The sequence below is a fragment of the Rhinoderma darwinii genome, chromosome 1 (genome assembly GCF_050947455.1).
Source record: "Rhinoderma darwinii isolate aRhiDar2 chromosome 1, aRhiDar2.hap1, whole genome shotgun sequence".
Classification (NCBI taxonomy): domain Eukaryota; kingdom Metazoa; phylum Chordata; class Amphibia; order Anura; family Rhinodermatidae; genus Rhinoderma; species Rhinoderma darwinii.
Genome location: NC_134687.1, coordinates 19,283,390 through 19,305,889, shown reverse-complemented (window position 1 = coordinate 19,305,889; position 22,500 = coordinate 19,283,390). Strand labels below are relative to the sequence as shown.

Genomic DNA, 22,500 nt, shown 5'->3' with positions numbered 1-22,500 from the left:
CCACTGTGGTTTCCTCTTCACCCAGCAGGATGTAGAGTTTCTCTTCCTCTTCCATGGAGCTGAAGTCCGGTAAGAGATCAGAGAGTCTCCTGAAGTGAGTGTCCCTTACTGCTGAGTATTTGGAGCAGTGTAGCAGGAAGTGGGCCTCATCCTCCACGGCCTCCTGGTCGCACTGTTGGCACAGTCGGCTCTCCCTGGGCTTGTAGGTCTGTCTGTGGCGCCCGGATTCGATGAGCAGGTTGTGGGCGCTCAGTCTGTAGCGGCTCAGGATCTGTCTGTCTCTGTGGTTTGGCAGTTTCTCCAGATATGGCGCCAGTTTATATTCCCGCTGTAGACTCCGGTATATTGTCAGTTTCTGGGATGTCTTTATGTCGTTCCTCCAGTCACTGATATATTCCTCTTGGCCTTTGTTTATTGTCTTCTTGATTTCGGCTTTTGTGAGGCCGCGCTGGGTGACATTTTCTTCAGGCCGGGTCAGGGTGAGATGTTCTGGGGGGCCTGGTTTACCTAGGACCCCTTGGTGTAACAGGGCTTTATGGTGATAGGAACTTTGCCTGCTGCTGTGTAGATGGGCCCAGAATGATAGCGCCCTCTTCTGGATTGTGAGGTGTAGTGGGAATCTGCCCAGTTCTGCCCGACAGGCACTATTTGAGGTGCTCCGATGGACTTGGAGAAGGTGTTTGCAGAATTCTAGGTGGAAGATTTCTGTTGGGCTGGAATCCCACCTTGACCAGTCTGGGTATGTGTCCGGACCCCAGACTTCACTGGCATACAGGAGGATTGGGGAGATGATGGAGTCAAAGATTTTCAGCCAGACCGTCACTGGTGGTTTGAGATGATAGAGTTTTCGTCTGATGGCATAGAAGGTTTTGCACGCCTTGTCTTTCAGAATCTCTATGGCTTGTTTAAAGCTTCCTGATTGGTTGATTTCTAGGCCCAGGTAAGTGTACCTGTCGGTCGCTGTGATTGTGGCGTTATTTAGTGTGAAGGTCGGGTGCCTGGGGGATTTTGAGTTTCTCTTCTGGAACACCATGATGTTGGTTTTCTTGGCATTGATGGGTAGTGCCCACGTGGAGCTGAATTTTTCTAGGATTTGCAGGTTGTCTTGGAGACCTTTCTCGGTTGGTGATAGTAACAGAAGGTCATCTGCATACAGCAGGAATTTCACCTGGGTGTCATGGAGGGCGAGACCTGGTGCTGAGGAGGATTCCAGAGCTGTGGCCAGTTCATTGATGTAGATGTTGAAGAGCGTTGGACTGAGGCTGCAGCCTTGTCTGACTCCTCGGCTCTGCTGGAAATCAGCCGTTCTTCTCCCGTTCACCTTCACGCTGCATCTGTTCTCTGTGTAGGAGCTTCTGATGACGTCATAGGTTTTACCTCCTATTCCGCTCTCCAGCAGTTTCAGGAATAGGCCCGGGTGCCACACTGAGTCAAAGGCCTTCTTAAAGTCCACAAAACAGGCGTAAATCTTCCCATGCTTTGTATTGTGGACGTGGCTCTTGATGAGGCTGCGCAGGGTGTAGATGTGGTCAGTGGTGCGGTGGTTTGGCATGAACCCAGCTTGGCTTTGGTGGAGGACATTGTGCTGGGAGAGGAAGCTGAGGATTCTCTTATTCAGGATGCTGCTGAACAGTTTCCCCAGGTTGCTGCTGACACATATCCCTCGGTAGTTGGCCGGGTCGTACCTGTCCCCACTCTTGTGGATTGGTGTTATAAGGCCTTGGTTCCAGATTTGCGGGAAGTAGCCGGCACTCAGCACTATATTAAATAGTTTGACTATTGCGGCCTGTATTTCTAGCGGGCTGTGTTTTATCATTTCTGGTGAGATTCTGTCTAGGCCGCTGGATTTTTTACACCTTATGTCTGAGGTTCTCTCTGTTACTTCTTGCAGTGTTATTGGTGTATCCAGGGGGTTTTGAGAATCTTTAAGTGTTTCCTCCATCGCCTTCAATTTTGATATTATTTGTTTTTGTTCTTGGCTTTGTTCTTCTTTCGGGATATCTTTGTAGAGGTCCCTGAAATATTGGAGCCAGATGTTGCCATTTTGAATATGAAGGTTGTTTTTCTTGCAATTTTTGCCCATGTGTTTCCATAATTCCCAGAACGAGTTGTCATGGAGGGCATCTTGGAGTTGGGTAAGTTTGGTGGAGATGTGCCTTTGTTTTTTCTTTCGGAGGATGGTCTTGTATTGCCTCTGTATGTTGCTGTAGGCCTCCTTCAGACCGGTGTTGTTTGGGTCTCGGTGCTTCTTATTTGAGGCATTTCTTAGGGTCTTCCGTACTTCTTTGCACTCACGGTCAAACCAACCGTTAGGATGTATTTCTTGTGGCCTCTTGTAGTCACATCTTTTCAGGTCAGACTTCTCTGCCATGGTATAGAATATATTATTGAGGTCATTTACGGCCTGATTGACCCCTCCTGGGCTTGTCTCATACACCTTGTTGTAGAGGTTGTGAAGCATCTCCTGCACTTCTGGTCTGTTCATTGTCTCTTTATATTTTATAGTTGACGTTTTGGACCATTTATAAGATGGGGGCAGGTTGAAGAGGCCGGTTTGATGTGGTTTTTGTGCAGATGGTTTGGTTGTGGATTTGATGTATAGAAGTAATTGGTTGTGATCTGACAGGTGCGTTTGTGGAGTGACTATGAGTGCGCCAATGTTTGCGGGGTCCATGTCCGTGATGGCATAGTCTACTACACTGCTGCCTACATGGGAGTTTAGTGTATACCTTCCTAAAGAGTCTCCCTTGGTGCGGCCATTCAGTATGTGGAGTCCTAAGCTTCGACATAGATTCAGTAGTTTTTTCCCGCTTTTGTTGACGGTGCTGTCATAGCTGTTTCTCTCTTTCTGTAGGGAGTTATGACAGTCGGCCTCTGCTCCAAAGATGAAGATATTTCCATCATTGGTCAGGTAGTCTTTATCTCTCCCCGTTCTTGCATTGAGGTCTCCGTAGATGAGAACGCTGCCCAGGGTCTGGAAATGGGCGGCTTCCCTTTGTATAATCTCAAAGCTGTCTGGGTTGGAGTACGGGGACTCTGGCGGTGCGATGTACGTTGCGCAGAGATACATGTCAGACTGAGAGGTGAGGATGGAGCTGCCTATTCTTATCCAGATGTGGCTGTCTCCTCGCTTCACAGCTTTGATCTGCTCATGGAGCTCCTCCTTGTACCAGACTAATATTCCTCCTGAACACCGACCCTGCTTGATGTGTTTATTTTTCAGGGCGGGGACAGAGATTTCCCTGTATCCAGTGGGCACCACTATCTATCTATCTCTCATATCTATCTATCTCATATCTATCTATCTATCTATCTATCTATCTATCTATCTATCTATCTATCTATCTATCTATCTATCTATCTATCTATCTCATATCTATCTATCTCCTATCTATCTATCTATCTATCTATCTATCTCATATCTATCTATCTCATATCTATCTAATATCTATCTATCTATCTATCTATCTATCTATCTATCTATCTATCTATCTATCTATCTATCTATCTATCTATCTATCTATCTAATATCTATCTATCTATCTATCTATCTATCTATCTATCTATCTATCTATCTATCTATCTATCTATCTATCTATCTATCTATCTATCTATCTATCTATCTATCTATCTATCTATCTCATATCTATCTATCTATCTCATATCTATCTATCTATCTCATATCTATCTATCTATCTCATATCTATCTATCTCATATCTATCTATCTCATATCTATCTATCTATCTATCTATCTATCTATCTATCTATCTATCTATCTATCTATCTATCTATCTATCTATCTATCTATCTATCTAATATCTATCTATCTATCTATCTATCTATCTATCTATCTATCTATCTAATATCTATCTATCTATCTAATATCTATCTATCTATCTATCTATCTATCTATCTATCTATCTATCTATCTATCTATCTATCTATCTATCTATCTATCTATCTATCTATCTAATATCTATCTATCTATCTATCTATCTAATATCTATCTATCTATCTATCTATCTATCTATCTATCTATCTATCTATCTATCTATCTATCTATCTATCTATCTATCTATCTATCTATCTATCTATCAATTCAATTCAATTCAATTCAAAGAAGCTTTATTGGCAGGACCAAATACATATTAGCATTGCCAAAGCAAGTAAGAAGTAAGGGAATGAGGGATAGGGACTGAGGGCTTGGGGATAGGGACATATCTAGGGTCGGGGTTATACAAGTCCATGGCATATCATGTCTCTCTCAGTTTATGGCATGCAGTGACATATTGTGCCGCTGTGCCCACTGTGGTTTCCTCTTCACCCAGCAGGATGTAGAGTTTCTCTACCTCTTCCATGGAGCTGAAGTCCGGTAAGAGATCAGAGAGTCTCCTGAAGTGAGTGTCCCTTACTGCTGAGTATTTGGAGCAGTGTAGCAGGAAGTGGGCCTCATCCTCCACGGCCTCCTGGTCGCACTGTTGGCACAGTCGGCTCTCCCTGGGCTTGTAGGTCTGTCTGTGGCGCCCGGATTCGATGAGCAGGTTGTGGGCGCTCAGTCTGTAGCGGCTCAGGATCTGTCTGTCTCTGTGGTTTGGCAGTTTCTCCAGATATGGCGCCAGTTTATATTCCCGCTGTAGACTCCGGTATATTGTCAGTTTCTGAGATGTCTTTATGTCGTTCCTCCAGTCACTGATATATTCCTCTTGGCCTTTGTTTATTGTCTTCTTGATTTCGGCTTTTGTGAGGCCGCGCTGGGTGACATTTTCTTCAGGCCGGGTCAGGGTGAGATGTTCTGGGGGGCCTGGTTTACCTGGGACCCCTTGGTGTAACAGGGCTTTATGGTGATAGGAACTTTGCCTGCTGCTGTGTAGATGGGCCCAGAATGATAGCGCCCTCTTCTGGATTGTGAGGTGTAGTGGGAATCTGCCCAGTTCTGCCCGACAGGCACTATTTGAGGTGCTCCGATGGACTTGGAGAAGGTGTTTGCAGAATTCTAGGTGGAAGATTTCTGTTGGGCTGGAATCCCACCTTGACCAGTCTGGGTATGTGTCCGGACCCCAGACTTCACTGGCATACAGGAGGATTGGGGAGATGATGGAGTCAAAGATTTTCAGCCAGACCGTCACTGGTGGTTTGAGATGATAGAGTTTTCGTCTGATGGCATAGAAGGTTTTGCACGCCTTGTCTTTCAGAATCTCTATGGCTTGTTTAAAGCTTCCTGATTGGTTGATTTCTAGGCCCAGGTAAGTGTACCTGTCGGTCGCTGTGATTGTGGCGTTATTTAGTGTGAAGGTCGGGTGCCTGGGGGATTTTGAGTTTCTCTTCTGGAACACCATGATGTTGGTTTTCTTGGCATTGATGGGTAGTGCCCACGTGGAGCTGAATTTTTCTAGGATTTGCAGGTTGTCTTGGAGACCTTTCTCGGTTGGTGATAGTAACAGAAGGTCATCTGCATACAGCAGGAATTTCACCTGGGTGTCATGGAGGGCGAGACCTGGTGCTGAGGAGGATTCCAGAGCTGTGGCCAGTTCATTGATGTAGATGTTGAAGAGCGTTGGACTGAGGCTGCAGCCTTGTCTGACTCCTCGGCTCTGCTGGAAATCAGCCGTTCTTCTCCCGTTCACCTTCACGCTGCATCTGTTCTCTGTGTAGGAGCTTCTGATGACGTCATAGGTTTTACCTCCTATTCCGCTCTCCAGCAGTTTCAGGAATAGGCCCGGGTGCCACACTGAGTCAAAGGCCTTCTTAAAGTCCACAAAACAGGCGTAAATCTTCCCATGCTTTGTATTGTGGACGTGGCTCTTGATGAGGCTGCGCAGGGTGTAGATGTGGTCAGTGGTGCGGTGGTTTGGCATGAACCCAGCTTGGCTTTGGTGGAGGACATTGTGCTGGGAGAGGAAGCTGAGGATTCTCTTATTCAGGATGCTGCTGAACAGTTTCCCCAGGTTGCTGCTGACACATATCCCTCGGTAGTTGGCCGGGTCGTACCTGTCCCCACTCTTGTGGATTGGTGTTATAAGGCCTTGGTTCCAGATTTGCGGGAAGTAGCCGGCACTCAGCACTATATTAAATAGTTTGACTATTGCGGCCTGTATTTCTGGCGGGCTGTGTTTTATCATTTCTGGTGAGATTCTGTCTAGGCCGCTGGATTTTTTACACCTTATGTCTGAGGTTCTCTCTGTTACTTCTTGCAGTGTTATTGGTGTATCCAGGGGGTTTTGAGAATCTTTAAGTGTTTCCTCCATCGCCTTCAATTTTGATATTATTTGTTTTTGTTCTTGGCTTTGTTCTTCTTTCGGGATATCTTTGTAGAGGTCCTTGAAATATTGGAGCCAGATGTTGCCATTTTGAATATGAAGGTTGTTTTTCTTGCAATTTTTGCCCATGTGTTTCCATAATTCCCAGAACGAGTTGTCATGGAGGGCATCTTGGAGTTGGGTAAGTTTGGTGGAGATGTGCCTTTGTTTTTTCTTTCGGAGGATGGTCTTGTATTGCCTCTGTATGTTGCTGTAGGCCTCCTTCAGACCGGTGTTGTTTGGGTCTCGGTGCTTCTTATTTGAGGCATTTCTTAGGGTCTTCCGTACTTCTTTGCACTCACGGTCAAACCAACCGTTAGGATGTATTTCTTGTGGCCTCTTGTAGTCACATCTTTTCAGGTCAGACTTCTCTGCCATGGTATAGAATATATTATTGAGGTCATTTACGGCCTGATTGACCCCTCCTGGGCTTGTCTCATACACCTTGTTGTAGAGGTTGTGAAGCATCTCCTGCACTTCTGGTCTGTTCATTGTCTCTTTATATTTTATAGTTGACGTTTTGGACCATTTATAAGATGGGGGCAGGTTGAAGAGGCCGGTTTGATGTGGTTTTTGTGCAGATGGTTTGGTTGTGGATTTGATGTATAGAAGTAATTGGTTGTGATCTGACAGGTGCGTTTGTGGAGTGACTATGAGTGCGCCAATGTTTGCGGGGTCCATGTCCGTGATGGCATAGTCTACTACACTGCTGCCTACATGGGAGTTTAGTGTATACCTTCCTAAAGAGTCTCCCTTGGTGCGGCCATTCAGTATGTGGAGTCCTAAGCTTCGACATAGATTCAGTAGTTTTTTCCCGCTTTTGTTGACGGTGCTGTCATAGCTGTTTCTCTCTTTCTGTAGGGAGTTATGACAGTCGGCCTCTGCTCCAAAGATGAAGATATTTCCATCATTGGTCAGGTAGTCTTTATCTCTCCCCGTTCTTGCATTGAGGTCTCCGTAGATGAGAACGCTGCCCAGGGTCTGGAAATGGGCGGCTTCCCTTTGTATAATCTCAAAGCTGTCTGGGTTGGAGTACGGGGACTCTGGCGGTGCGATGTACGTTGCGCAGAGATACATGTCAGACTGAGAGGTGAGGATGGAGCTGCCTATTCTTATCCAGATGTGGCTGTCTCCTCGCTTCACGGCTTTGATCTGCTCATGGAGCTCCTCCTTGTACCAGACTAATATTCCTCCTGAACACCGACCCTGCTTGATGTGTTTATTTTTCAGGGCGGGGACAGAGATTTCCCTGTATCCAGTGGGCACCAGGGACTCATTCTCTGTCCTAGTCCATGTTTCCAGGAGGATTTGTATATCGATATTTTTCAGTCTTTGGATGAAGTCTGGATCGTTAATTTTGCATCCAAAGGCTGAGGCGTTGAGGCCTTGAATATTCCAGCTGCTGATTATAAAGGACGTCATTGTGTGTCCATATACCTTGTAATGAGCGGCGCTGTGTAGGACGGGCTGGAGATGTGACTGTTGGATGTGTTGTAGATGTTCTCGTGTTGTACAGTCACATTAGTTTTTTACATAGAGTGCTGAGCAGGGTCTTTAGCATCTCCATGTCTCTGCTCTGCGTGTCTCTGTGTGAGGCAGGGGGTTTCCTCCATGTCTCTGCTCTGCGTGTCTCTGTGTGAGGCAGGGTGTTTCCTCCATGTCTCTGCTCTGCGTGTCTCTGTTTGAGGCAGGGGGTTTCCTCCATGTCTCTGCTCTGCGTGTCTCTGTGTGAGGCAGGGGGTTTCCTCCATGTCTCTGCTCTGTGTGTCTCTGTGTGAGGCAGGGGGTTTCCTCCATGTCTCTGCTCTGTGTGTCTCTGTGTGAGGCAGGGGGTTTCCTCCATGTCTCTGCTCTGCGTGTCTCTGTGTGAGGCAGGGGGTTTTCTCCATGGCTTTTGCCTCTGTTGGTCTGACCTTGGGTAAAGGGGTTTTTCTCCTGGGTGTAGTGAGGTGTGTGGAGTTTGAGGTCTTTTCATTGTTAGTGATGTCTCCATGTTTTGGCTTTGGCTGGTGTGGGGTCCAGGTCTGGGGGGTCTGTTCAGCACAATGTCTTTCAGTTCTTTGGCCAGAAGGCTGACCCCTCGTTTGTTGAGGTGTTTGTCATCATACAGGTGGTGCTGCTCTATGGAGGGGTGTTGTGCCAGGCTGATGTTTGACATTGAGCTGATGTTCGCTGCCAGCTCTGTGTTGATGGCCTGGGTGATCTCGTTGGGTACATCTTTTCTTGGGAGCACGGATGATATAATTATTTTACTGTCAGGGAACTTTTGTTGTGCCGTCTTTGCTAGTTGGGTCAGTTGTTCTGCAATCTGCTGTTGCTGGTCTTGGAGGTTGTTTGTACCCGTGTGTATAATGAGATGGTTTGGATTGGTAAAATGTGGGTTATTGATGAATGATGTGACTTGTTGGATAGTTGCACAGTGAATTTTACTGACCCTTTTTCCTGGGAAGAGTCGCCGTGAATTAAGGTATTTGCCATTTGAGTCAATTATTAGGACAGTATCAGGACATTGTGACTTGCGGGTGGCTTGTCTGATGCTTGTGTCCTGGGTCCTGCTTGGTGGTGTTATGTGGTGCTGCTGTGGTTCTGTGCTGGAGGATTGGTTGGCGGTCGGCTTTGTACCCACTTGTATCGCTCTGTTTTCTCCTAGTTTGTTTTCATTAATTTCAGGAATATTTATTGGGTTTGGGTGATTTGATGTACTAGCGCCCTGGTCATTGGCGCTAGTCATCTATCTATCTATCTATCTATCTATCTATCTATCTATCTATCTATCTATCTATCTATCTATCTATGTGTCTTTACCTTTTCTATCCATCTCATATCTATTCATCACAGATTGTACGAGAAATCAGCTTTACTTTACTTTTAGTTTTAGAGTTTTACCATGCCAATCTTTTTGTCTCAGTTCCTATGTGAAGATTCTCAGTTAAGAAAATGAAAAATCAAGCCAGAGGAGAAAGGACATTAAGAAAAGCCGTCACAGGTCAGACGCCGGTGTCTCTATTCAGGAAAATGCTGCTGTCACTTCCCAACTCATCAGCTAAACTTTCTCTTAATGTCGCATATAACTGGCTTCCCGTCAAATAGGTTGGCTCATGGCAGAGGTCTCCATGCATATTAATGATGAACAGTAAGTGGGAACGATAACTAGCTCCCAAACTGTACCACTTGTAATTAAAAAGACATTAAAACTGGATGGAGAGGGATCCTCAGCAGTGTGTCAAGGTGCTCTGCAATAATGTCAGACTTCTTGCAATTTCGGAAATGAGTCCGCAAACGAGCTTTAGTCTTTCTATCTGCATGCTATAAACAGAAGGCTGGATAATAAAATATTTGTTTAGGAAAGTCCTTAGCTGCATTTATAGTGCGTTTCGGAAATTTTGACTCATGATCATTGTGTGTAAGGCTTCGTTCACATCTGCGTCAGGGCTCCGTTCTGACGTTCCGTCTGAGCTTTCCATCGGAACGGAGCCCTGACTGACACAAACTGAAACCATAGGTTTCCATTTCCATCACCATTGATTTCAATGGTGACGGATCCGGTGCCAATGGTTTCAGTTTGTGTCAGTCAGGGCTCCGTTCCGATGGAAAGCTCAGACGGAACGTCAGAACGGAGCCCTGACACAGATGTGAACATAGCCTAAGGTATAACACGGGGTTATATATGTTTTAATGGCCCAGAAATTCAGGATCAAGATGCATCCAGAAGTAAGGTTGGGGGTGTGGAGGTTGTACTTAAAGCAAGTTAAAACAATGGGTGACCAAACTCCTTTACACAAACAAAAGAAATCAAAATCTTATTGTGGTTGACTTCTAATTACTTACTATAAAATAATTAACATGATCATAAGAAAAGCCTTTAATTAAGAGAAATAGTAAAAAAGTGGTTTGCCTAGTTTTTTTAAAACTTTTTTGGGGGGAATCTTAGCTAGTTGCCTTTAAGAAACGTCCGAAATTGCCTCCTGTTTTTAATGGGAGGTGGAGGCGTTTTTTCCCGCGAGCAGAAAAAAACGGGACATGCCCTATCTTAAGGCATTTTCTGGCTCAAAAACCCCATTGAAAACAATGGGAGCCGGAAGAAACACCCCGAACAGCCGACGTTTTTTGACACGTTTTATGTCAAAAACCGCTCGCGGTTTTTCCCTTTGCCTGTTAAAGAAATAAGTAAAAAAAAAACACATAAAAAAACGCGGAAAAAATGCCTGCGGTGCAAAAATGGAGCTGATTTTTGCAGGCAGAGTTTTCTGCCTGCAAAAAACTCTGTGTGAACATAGCCTTAGGGCACATTAACACGTGGCGGAATTGCTGTTGAATTCCGCTGTGGAGAGTCCGCAGTGGAATTCTGCAGCAGCCGTTTTTTACATTTGTTTCTATACATTTTTAGGAAAGTTAGTTCAGATGTTGCAGAAAATAACTGTGCGGAAATCAGGCTGCGGTGCAGAATTTTCCCTCCGCAGCAGCTCATTACATTGCGGAGAAGAAGCGGAACATCACTGCAGATTTCAGCTTTTGCAATGCAAAAACTGAAATCTGTGGCAAGTCCGCTGTCTTTTCTGCAACGTCTGAATTACCTGTCAAGTATTCAAATGTTGGTGCAGATTCGTTGCGTAATTGCCCAAAATCTGCACCAACATTATTCCGCCACGTCTGAACGTGCTCTTAAGGAGACGGACTGGAGAGCTGGTACAAAGTGCGTCTGTTACTGTGGAGGATCTGACACTTCCATGACACAGACAGGCCATTGATTTTAATAGGTTGTCTGTGTACTTCCTTATTTCCCCTGTAGGAGCACTGCAGAGGAATAGAACACTTGCTGTTGGGTTCCCACAGAGATTACAGCTGATTGTTGAAGACATCCTGTCATCGGCTTAGAGTGCTCCTTGAATGCCTGCTATATATGTAGGACCCAACTTTAAGTGAACTGTATATAACATTATACAAATTTACTTCAATCCGCCATAACATTAAAACCACTAACAGGTGAAGTAATTTTCATTGATTATCTCATGACAATGGCACCTGTCGAGGGGTGCAGTACAGTACATTAGGCAGTAAGTGAATAGTCAGTTATTAAAGCTGATGTTTTGGAAGCAGGAAAAATGGGCAAGTGTAAGGATCTGAGCGACTGCGACAAGGGTCAAATTGTGATGTCTAGACGACTAGGTCAGAGCTTTTCCAAAATGGCAGGTTTTGTGGGGTGTTCCCTGTATGCAATGGTTAGTACCTACCAAAAGTGGTCTAAGGAAGGACAACCAGTGAACTGGCGAAAGGATCATGATGGCCCAAGGCTCATTGATGCATGTGGGGGAGCGAAGGCAGGCCCCATTTTAAAACCTACAGTATGCATCAGAGCAGTTTTTGTGGCACGAGTGCAACCTACACAATATTAGGCTTGTGGTTTTAATGTTAGGGCTGATCACTGTATTTATCTTCTACGTGTTGTCTTCTCTGAAACATTCTTTGAGGTACTACATAGTATTGAGGGCTACCAAAATATCTCTTGGTATTTATAAAGGTAAGTCTTAAGCCTCATGCACACGACAGTGTGTGCCGGCCGAGTCCCGTCGGTGATCTGTGGAAAGAGACTTGGGATTCCCTTCTATCTCCACCACACCCAGAGGAGAAGGTGAAACAGCGAGGTCCAGGAGAAGCAGACTAGCTGTTATTCCCTTATGGGATTGTGTAAGTACTAAGTGCTGATTTTTTTTTATCTGGCTAATTGCATAAAACTACTTTACTATCAGGTGCGGGTCTTTCCCCCTTTTTTGTTTTTTTTCTCTATATACCGAGACAAGTTCAGACCAGATGGATTGTCAAGACCTGCTGCCAACCCAGACATTTTATTGCTAAAATAATAACACTTCCAGCGCGGGTTACTCTATTTATCAGATACTTTTAACAGTTTGACCACGTGATAGGTATACAGCTCGTAAACAGAGGGGGCAAAGAGAGTGACGTTACCGGTCATGTGCCTCATGGCAGCATCGGGAAATGGGGCCAATTTTGCTACAGTAACTGCATTACAAATGTAATAACATTCAGGGTATGTGCACACGATGAGAGGCTTTTACGTCTGAAAAGACAGACTGTTTTCAGCAGAAAACAGCTGCGTCATTTCAGACGTAAATGCTGCTCCTCGTATTATGCGAGGTGTCTTTGACGCCTGTAATCTTGAGCTGCTCTTCATTGACTTCAATGAAGAACGGCTCAAATTACGTTGCAAAGAAGTGTCCTGCACTTCTTTGCAGAGGCAGTCATTTTACGCGTCGTCGTTTGACAGCTGTCAAACGACGACGCGTAAATTACAGGTTGTCTGCACAGTACGTCGGCAAACCCATTCAAATGAATGGGCAGATGTTTGCCGACGTATTGGAGCCGTATTTTCAGGCGTAAAACGAGGCATAATACGCCTCGTTTACGCCTGAAAATAGGTCGTGTGAACCCAGCCTCAGAGGTTAAAGTGTAGCTAAATGTTTGACAAACTTATCGGAGTACGGGCTCATAGACTTTCTATTGACTCCGCACACCGATACATTTATTTCCGGAAAAAGCCGAACAGACACGAAGCAGCTGAGCGCTCACACGAGACCGTCAGCTGCTTCGTTCTAGCTATTGGTGGGGGTCTCAGTTCTTGGACCCCCACCAATCCAAACTTCTGACATGTCACTATGACAAGTCAGAAGTTTGTGAAACATTTAGCTACACTTTAAAAGCACTGACACATAAAGTGTTAACTCAGAAAACCTCTTTAATGTTTTTGTTTTCTTCACAGTTTGTGAATATTTTTTAAGACTTTCTTCTCACACCACATGCCTGACATATTTATTCCGGCTTTGTTTATCTCAGCTTTTGTTAATTATTTCTTTGCGATGATAAAGCTCAGACATATATCCATTGTGTTTAGTTCAGAACTGAAGTGCGCGAACAATGAACAGCTGTACTTATTCCATGTGTGAACCTGAGTCACAGCCCAGCTACAATATTGAGACTACAAAAATGCCAAAGACCAGATAAATGCACAAATGTTTTATTTATCACCGTGCTAGTTAAATATAATGTAGCCGGCTTCACAGACATGATCGACAGTAATAGTCATTGTGAGCAAGAATCAAATGCGAATGTTAGACTTGTATAAAAATACATCCACACGTTCTGCTTGAAATAAACCATAATCTGCTTTATGCCAGAAGGATCTATATCCTAAACCAGTACGTTTAAGCCTTGCGGGCTCAATCCTTTACCATTACTATACTTCAAAAATACTTTCTCAACACCAATTATATACTAAAAGATGAAAAAAAGAACAAAGTGTATTGTGTGATGATAAAAGAATGAATAAAAATACATTCTCTAATAATATAATGAAAAAAAAAAATTCAATATATTTGCCTTACTCTACTATAGTGTTCCCCAAACCAATGGCTTGGAAGCAACATGTGGAACTCAGACCCACCTGGATGTCATAGTATTAATAGGACTTGGTTCCAAGGTGAAAACCATATCAATTGGACATAACTTTAATAGGCTTTTTTTCCTTTTAGGATTCAGTGAAGCTCAACAGAACCGGTCATCTTTTAAAAAGTGGTCCGCGACCTAGAAAATTGTTGGGACCACTGCTCCAGCCCAATTCAATGGATCCATCGTTGAGGGACCTTAAAAACTCATGCACACTACACAGCCATAATCACAGACCATATGGAGTCCCAGCACTGTACTATCAAGTAGTAGACAATCTATGTTCTGCCCCATGGCGCCTTCATGTGGTGCCGCATTATATGCACAATCCCCCCTAATCTATGTCTCTGTAATACATATCTCATTTTTGATGCAACAGAAAAAAACCTCTATTATTAAATCGGAGGTGAACAGAGGTAAAGTGAGGTCCCACAGACTCCTGTAAGTGCTGTTGTTGTATACAGATATAATATAGTGGAGCGTTACGTTGAATATATTGTCCAATCTGCAGGAGTCCAGCGGGTGTGATCCTACTTAGTGATTGACCAGCCCATTTTAGGCCCTAATGACCAAGCAATTTTATTCGTTTTTCTATAGTCGCATTCAAAGAGCTATAACTATTTATTTTTTTTGTCTACATAGCTGTATGAGGACTTGTTTTTTGTGGGATTAGTTGTACTTTTTAATAGCACCATTTTTGGGTACATATAATTTTTTTATTAACTTTTATTAACTTTTTTTGGGGGGATTATAAAAAAAAAAATTGAAATTCCGCCATTGTTCTACGCGTTTTTAAATTGACGCCGTTCACTGTGCGGTGTAAATAACACATTATCTTTATTCTATGGGTCGGTACGATTACGGCGATACCACATATGTAGAGGTTTTTTATGTTTTACGACTTTTGCACAATAAAAACACTTTTGAACTAAAATTATTTGTTTTTGCATCGTCGCTTTCCAAGAGCCGTAATTTTTTTATTTTTACATCAACGTAGTGATTTTTTTGGCTTGTTTTTTGCGGAACGAGACGTAGTTTTGATTACTACTGTTTTGGGGTACATGGGACTTATTGATTCATTTTTATTATGACTTTTTTGGGTGGCAATGGAAAAAAATTGCAATTTCGCCATGGTTTTTTGCAGTTTTTTTTTACGGTGTTCACCTTGCGGTTTAAATTACATATTAACTTTATTAATGGAGTCATTACGGTCGCGGCGATACCACATATGTGTACTTTTATTTTATTTTTACACTTTTACTAAATAAAACCACTTTTTATGGAAAAAAATTGTTTTATTTATTTTTTTACTGTCATTTTTATTATTAATCTTTATTTCACATTTATTATTTATTTCACTAGTGCCACTAGGGGACTTTACTCTGCGATCTTCAGATCTTCACATCGCTGCTATAATGCTCTGGTATACTTCGTATACCAGAGCATTATTGCCTGTCAGTGTAAATCTGACAGGCAATCTGTTAGGACGTGTCTCCGGCGCGTCCTAACAGGCATATGTCCAGGGCAGACCTGGGGGCTTTTATCCTATGAGATGTCCCTCAGGAGCCCCATTAGGTCGAACACCTCTACAGCTAGTCCTGACACCAGCCATGAGGAAGAGAAATGACAGGATTAACAAGTTGTGCCAAATATATTTTGATAAATTTGGCCAATGTAGGTTTTTTGGGCATTTAAATTCAGGCATCTCACGATACTAGCTCTGCTATAAGATACACAGATAGAAACCTTAAAAAAAGTAACCCTAAGGCCCCATGCACACGACCGTAAAAAATCTCCATAATTACAGACCCATTTAGTTCTATTGGCCGTGGACACCTTTCCGTATCGCTACGGATAGATGTCCGTGCCGTAGAACTGTGCCGGCAATTATGGAGCATGCCCTATTTTTCGTATTTTACGGGCCGTGCTCCCATAATCACGGGCCGTGATTACAGGCACGGCCGTGTACATGAGGTCTAAAAAAAGAACACATTACTTTTACAAAAAGTGGCACAAACTTTTTTAGTGTATATACGATAGAAAAACAATATTGAAATAACACAGATAGAAAATGTATTGGATTTATTTTTGGAAAAAGAGACCCCCCTTTGAAGATAGATCAGAGCATTACAACGTACATGGTTTCTCCTACTTCCAGAACAGTAGTGGCTCACTGAATGTGTTACGTAAGGACTGACCTGCTTAACTAAGAAAAGCTTTGATCTACGAACGGAGCTCATTTTCAAAAACTTATAATAATAAAGATGTTCATAGTCATTGCATATTTATAACAATGATTATTTTATCTTGAAATGAGCACTTGTTCCTTTATTGAAATATTAAAGCTGACAGGTGATGAATCAGGCCAGCAGGATAATTTGCAGAATTGAAAAGAACTGATTAGTGTCAGGTGGAAAACAAAAATACAAAAATTACTAGACGGCAAAAGAAAAGTAAGAATGTTGGGGAGAAATCTCTAAACAAGGCCTCGGGCTTCTGAAATGGTGCTCGGCAAAATGAGATGGCAGTGGTGGGAGCAATGAAGAACCATTTCATGAATGGTCGAATGGTAACGCTTGGGGTGACCATCGATGAAGCCCAAAAAATGGACATTGACGAAACAGTGGAGACTTTTTGAAAGAGGAGGGTGAGAAAGCCGGAAAAAGGAAAGATGAAGAACCGATCACACAAGAGGAATATTCAGCCACAGTTTTTAGAGATGGAAAGTATTAAGGTTGGAGTAAATCCCTCCATAGCTTATGTCAAACGGAAAAAAATTGGCAAAAGACAAGATGGCGATAGGAAATCGTTATCAAGATTAATGTTATATTTGGAATATCATTATAATAACTAAAATAACATGGATGTAGCCATCTCTATCTTGACTCACATAATAAAAGCCATTAAAAAAGTCAATATAAGGTATCTTGCCACGGTGTATTTAATGACTACCTCTGTATGGAACAGTAAAATATTTCAAAACAATTGTCAATGTATGCTTTATTCTATTAGAGGAAGTGATATGGTAAATTCCGATAAATTTCAGAATTGAATTTTATTATTATAAAAGTTACTGAAAGTGAGTAAAATAAGGGCCATAAATTCAAAAGTTTGCCCTCGTTAATACCCAACTTTGCTGCCATATGGGTCTAAATTTTTCAAAAACGAATAAATCATAAAAAATAAAATAACAAAGAAAAAAAATCTTTTCATGTATGAAATGTCTCATAGAAAACACATTTTTGGATCTAGAAGATGTAAATAAGATGTGGACAATGACTTTATACACCCGTATTATTATTATCAAAAAGATGACTTGTGTATAAAGTTAGATTTTTAATGAAATCTATAAAACATGGAATGTGGGATGGACATTTGTGACCAAATTATTCCAGTGACAACATCCTATAAAAACAGAGGTTATAGTCGCACGCGGAAGATTTGTTGCAGAAATTTCCGAGATAGAAATCAGTTCCATACATGGAATGCGGTTGTTTTTTCAGCATGTGCATGGATTTCTGCACGTTCCATGCGGATGAATGGGACAGTCAGACAAATCTGCCACGTGTGAATATACTCCTAGAGCTCAAGTTTGGGATTGTACCTTATATACTTTGTGCATCTACTAACTGAACGTTTTGTATGACCCAACAGAGCAATTTTTTGGGGGATCTCTACAAATCACTAAGGATTCATGTTCCAGACTTAGGGCTCATTCACACTTCTGTATTTCTCATGCGAAATATTTATTTTTTATTTATTGTAAAAACATTGGCGATATATTTCAATGCTTTTAGTCACATTTCCGTTTTTTTATATGCACTTTTTTTATGCGTATGGCTATTTTTTTAAAATAGGCAGCATGTTCCAACTGATCCATATTGGTACCGTTTTTAGCTTCAGAATTTAATGGGTTAAATTAAAAAATGCATGTTCCATTTTTGCATATTTCACCTGTGCGTATTTTTCTTGTTTTTACGTCCGTATTTCAGTAGCATAACAAAAAAATAGTTAACCTTTTAACAAAAAGCAGAACCGATACGGATGAAAAATTAATAACTCACGACTAAATACGGGGGAAAAAAATTGGAACCAATTGTAAAAAAATAAAAAATTGTATTGCACATTCATATTTGATCCATATTTGCATACGCAAGTGTGAAGGAGCCCTAAAATGTAAAAGTTTAGCTTATAACCCTGTGGGCAGCATGTGATAGAGTAAGGGGAAAAAAGCCGATTCATATATATTTTAGATATAGATATAGTTTTGTGGGAAAAGATTCAGGGTAATAGTAATTTATTCAAATAAATCACTGTTCACTCTGGGCTAAAGAGTCCAGTGGGCGGTCTCAACCATTGATAGACAGTCCTCTCTGTATGAGTGTAAATACAGGATTAACCACCAATCACTGAGTAGGACCGCCCACTGGACTCTTAAGCCCAGCGTTAGCATGGACATAAATCAATTACAGGCTATCTTAAATCTTTTCAAGAATCTATATCTATATATATATATATATATATATATCAATCTGTTCTGCTCCACCTGCTCTATAACACACTGCCCGCAGATTGGACTACATGTGTGACATAACAGTTTCCCTTTAAAATGTCAGTAAGAGCTTGTGATCTGACACAACGGCTTATTGGTGACACCAATCCTCATACATTACTTCATGTTAATCAGTGTCTTAAAGTGAATATCCACTTTTGAACATCAATTATTATAATTTTTTTTAATCTAGATTGGTCCAAAATTCTGTGCTGAATAATTTCTTAAAACTGTATATCCCTTATTATAGCTGAAGTTCTGTTTTTCTAAAACAGAGTTCCAAATCCCCCAGTGGCCGAAATTGACGATGCAGTTTACGCAATCTGTGCCCTAAAAAATTAGCTGTAAAATTTTCTACTTTTCTGGTCACTCGCCGAAATGTGGAAAGTGATGACGAATGTGGGCGTGGTCTGCAAGGAGAAATAGTTTTAGTCTAATTTATTTAGCCAAAAATAGTGCACGCTTTGTCTCAAAGCTACACCTGCTTCCTCTCAGACAGTCCAAAATTAGCCAAATTTATTAAGGGGTGTGCACATTTTAATAAATTTAGCGCAAATCACGACAACTATCAACTTTACTTTAGTTAATGTAGGCCATACGGTTAAAATGGACCTGCCGGCTACTAACATGCTTGTTTTAGAAAATACTCATATTTCTAATAAATAACAATTCCGGAGCATCTTTTCTTAAAACTCTACATCGTGCCGTTCTTTTTTTATTCCTCCGGGAAATGTATAAATACATTGACAACTGGTTGTTATCAGTCTCCTTGTCAATGGGGCAAGTACCTACACAGCCTCACTCTATCCAATCAGTGCTGGTACTATCAGACTGTGTAGGGACACACCCTGTTGATAAGGGAAATGGTAACACCCAGTTGTAAATATATTTATGAATTTCCAGGAGGAATAACAGTGGAATGGCACAATGCAGAGTTCTTAACAAAGATGCTTGAGTATTGTTTTTTTATGCGCGAGGCAAGTATTTACTAAAACAGACATATTGGGAGGGCAAACAGATACTCTTTAAATAATAAAACTCTGGCTGCTAGTTGCTGCCACTAGAGGGAGCTTTAAATACACAGTGTCAAGAAACTTTAACTTGACTTTTTCAATGGTTTTTCAATGGCTTTTGTTGTGTGATATCACGCTGCAGCAAGTTATCAGAGTCAAGATAAACTTGGCTACATCTGTTTGTTTTTTTTTAAATTGAGTTCAGTGAAAAATCCTAAGCTTCACCTAGTGGTGGCTGAAGGCAGCCTGAATTTCGTAATTTAACTCTATGTCTATACAGAGAATTTGGAGATCTGTATCAGAAAAAAAACAGAACTCTGACTGATAAGGATATAATAATAATAAAAAAATCAGTAAGCACAGAATGTTGGACCTAAAAATTACATAGTGTTAAAAATTGGAGATTCCCTTTAAGTATCCACTTTTTAGCCTGGAAAATAATATATATACATTTTGGGATTCCATCGCGAGAAAAGATAATGTTTTGCATAAGAACTATTAATATGTTTTACTTGCAATTAGAGATGAGCGAATTAATTCTACACAAATTGAATTAATTACAAATTTCCCAAAATTTTGGGATTTGAGCAAATCCAAAACTTTTGGGGTTGGTCCCACACAAATTGCTGAAAATGGCGTTCACCATTTTACAGATCGGGGGAAGACAGAGTAGAAGGATCTTATGACCTTAGGCGGCCGCCAAGCAGGCTTCCCCATAATGCCATGCAGGCAGCCCTCCCTCTAGCACAGCCAATCATGAGGTGTGCAGGTGTGAGTCACTGATGACTCAGTGGATGACAGTCATGAGTCATAGCCACTATAAACAGCCCAACCAGGAAATACTGCTACTTTATGGGGAGAGAGAGGATGTCAGACAGAGAGTGAGAGATAATAAAACACAGAGTACAGATAGATAGTGGATTAGTGTCAGTGAGGAAAATAGATAGTTAGATTTATAATAATTTGATAGATGGATTTTAGAGAGAGTTAGGACTTAGTCAGTGTTAGTGTCTTAGTTATGCAGGTGGGGCGAGCCATTGCTGTGAGTGAGTGCTGCTGCAGATATGCAATTCTTACATTAATTTGTGAATCACCAATCTTCATCACATCATTAACAACTCTTCTTCAACAATTGGCGTATTGTTCTGCGCAAAGCAGTTATGCAGCACCGTTTTACTTCAGTCTGTGCCCAAGTGAAAATTTATTTTCAAATAAATAGGGTGAAAAGCCATTACTTCTTAACTTTCCAGGACGATCAAACACACGGTCACTGGCACATATAGTCGTGGCGGTGGAAAATAAATATATGTTGTTTTTTTTTAACCAGTTGTGAACAACCCATAGACTATAAATGTCCAGGCGGTCCACACCCATCTCTGCAAGGACGTTCTAAAACATCCTGCAGGGAAGGCCTGTTTGCCGCTCCCTGGCGGCAATTAGCTTCAGGATACAGCTGTCTATAGACAGCTGTATCGAGGAGCTTCACCCGGAGACCAAGCAGCGTGGTTTACGGTCTCGTGCTCATTGTGACAACCTGTCACAACGATCATAGTCAGCTCCTCCCATCAGCGCTTGCATGCCAACTGTAAGGAGCTCCATGATACAGCTGTCTAGAACAACAATTTTCTTTTAAATTGGCACATGGCTAAAACATGAAAATGGAACTGGTCAGGAAGGGGGTAAAGCTTCTGGTCAGGAAGTGGTTAAAATAAAAACAAACCTGTTGCTACTCCACAAAAACTGATAATTTTTGGACTGCTTGTTAAAATGCCATAGCTACTTCAGATACCACCGTGTATATATAAACAGGGGCAGACATGTCCCCAAAAAAGAGATCATTTTTTAATGGTTTTCTAATTTTACATAGAATAAAAAATCAGACGGCGCAGAGTGCTTTTAAACAGGCTGTTTGTTTAACTGGCTACCATCTATAAACCCATAGCCATATATGTTGCTGTCACTTTGACATTATTAATCCTGTCTTGGCGTAAAAAAGGTTGAGGTGGGTTGGATACAGTCTTAGGAGACCTCAGTGTGTTATACATGAGTTTTCAGGGCAATGGAGACCATTTTGATTTGCACCAAACTTATTCAGACCGAATCCAATCTGACGGCCAGTTCGATCGATTCGGATCCGAACAAATTTTTGAAAATTTGCTCATCTCTTCTTGCAATACTATGACTTACCACATGGTATGCTGTTATAAAAAAAAAAACATGGAACAGATGACTGTATCATCAATTCTTAATAGTTAAAGCAACCCTCCAGTCTCAGGACAAAATTAAAAATGTGATGGGGTATATGGAGCAATATTACTTGGTGCACTCCAGTTGCGCCCCTCTACTTTGGACCCTCTGTTTTAGGGTCCCTTCTTTGTTATCTCAAAATGGCTGCAGCGCTACTCAGACTGAGTCTAAGATATTCTATCTGTCCACGGATTGGACGGAACTGCTCACGTGAGAAGCTCTGGCCAATCCGAGAACAGTGGGAGTGTATCAGACTTGTAGTCTAAGATGCGGTGTGGCCATTATGGGACAGCACAAAGGGAACCCTAAAACGACGGATTCACGTCAGAGAGGAGTAACTGGAGGGCACCAGATATTACAACTCCATATACACCATCATATTTAAAATTTTCTCCCGGGACCAGGGAGGGTTGCTTGAAATATTCTAAAGCTCTACCTAGTGGTAGAAATATGAAGTGCAGTTATTAAGAATTTTCAAAATATGTGCAATGTTAGCTGATCACGGATGCTTTCTTTGTACAACATTACATCAATGATTTGTTGGAATATTGAACAGTAAATATTGCCAGTTACTCACCCCTGAAACGATAAGTTCTCCTCCCAGGTTCTGCACTTCAGCTTTTACCTTGCTACAGATATTAAGTTGGTGGCAGTAGAGTGCAATCCGTTGAAGATAGGCGAGCAGATCTTGTTTGCATGCAGAATCAGGACACTGCAGGGAAATAAAAAAGGAACATCAGTAGACTTGATTAAATGTAGCTCAGCTTCCAGTGTTAACTGCATATCATTATAACAAGGCAATCAGATAAAATAATATGCAAACAGCATATTAAACATATACTTTTCCCACTACAGCACAACTATTTCCAACATAACCGATGGGAGAATTTATTTTTTGATTGTGTCACAAACACCTTGCTCATTTTAAAGCCT

General features: G+C 41.7%; 1 protein-coding gene across 5 annotated transcripts in view; it reads right to left on the bottom strand.

The window, feature by feature from the left end:
* Nucleotides 1-22,500, bottom strand: part of CTNNA2 (catenin alpha 2) — a 1,837,255-nt gene that overhangs the window by 92,716 nt on the left and 1,722,039 nt on the right. For all 5 annotated transcript variants that reach the window (XM_075855957.1, XM_075855967.1, XM_075855939.1 and 2 more), the window contains one exon: nt 22,145-22,279. In XM_075855957.1, the coding sequence (XP_075712072.1) occupies nt 22,145-22,279 (135 nt within the window). The remainder of the gene's footprint in view (nt 1-22,144; nt 22,280-22,500) is intronic.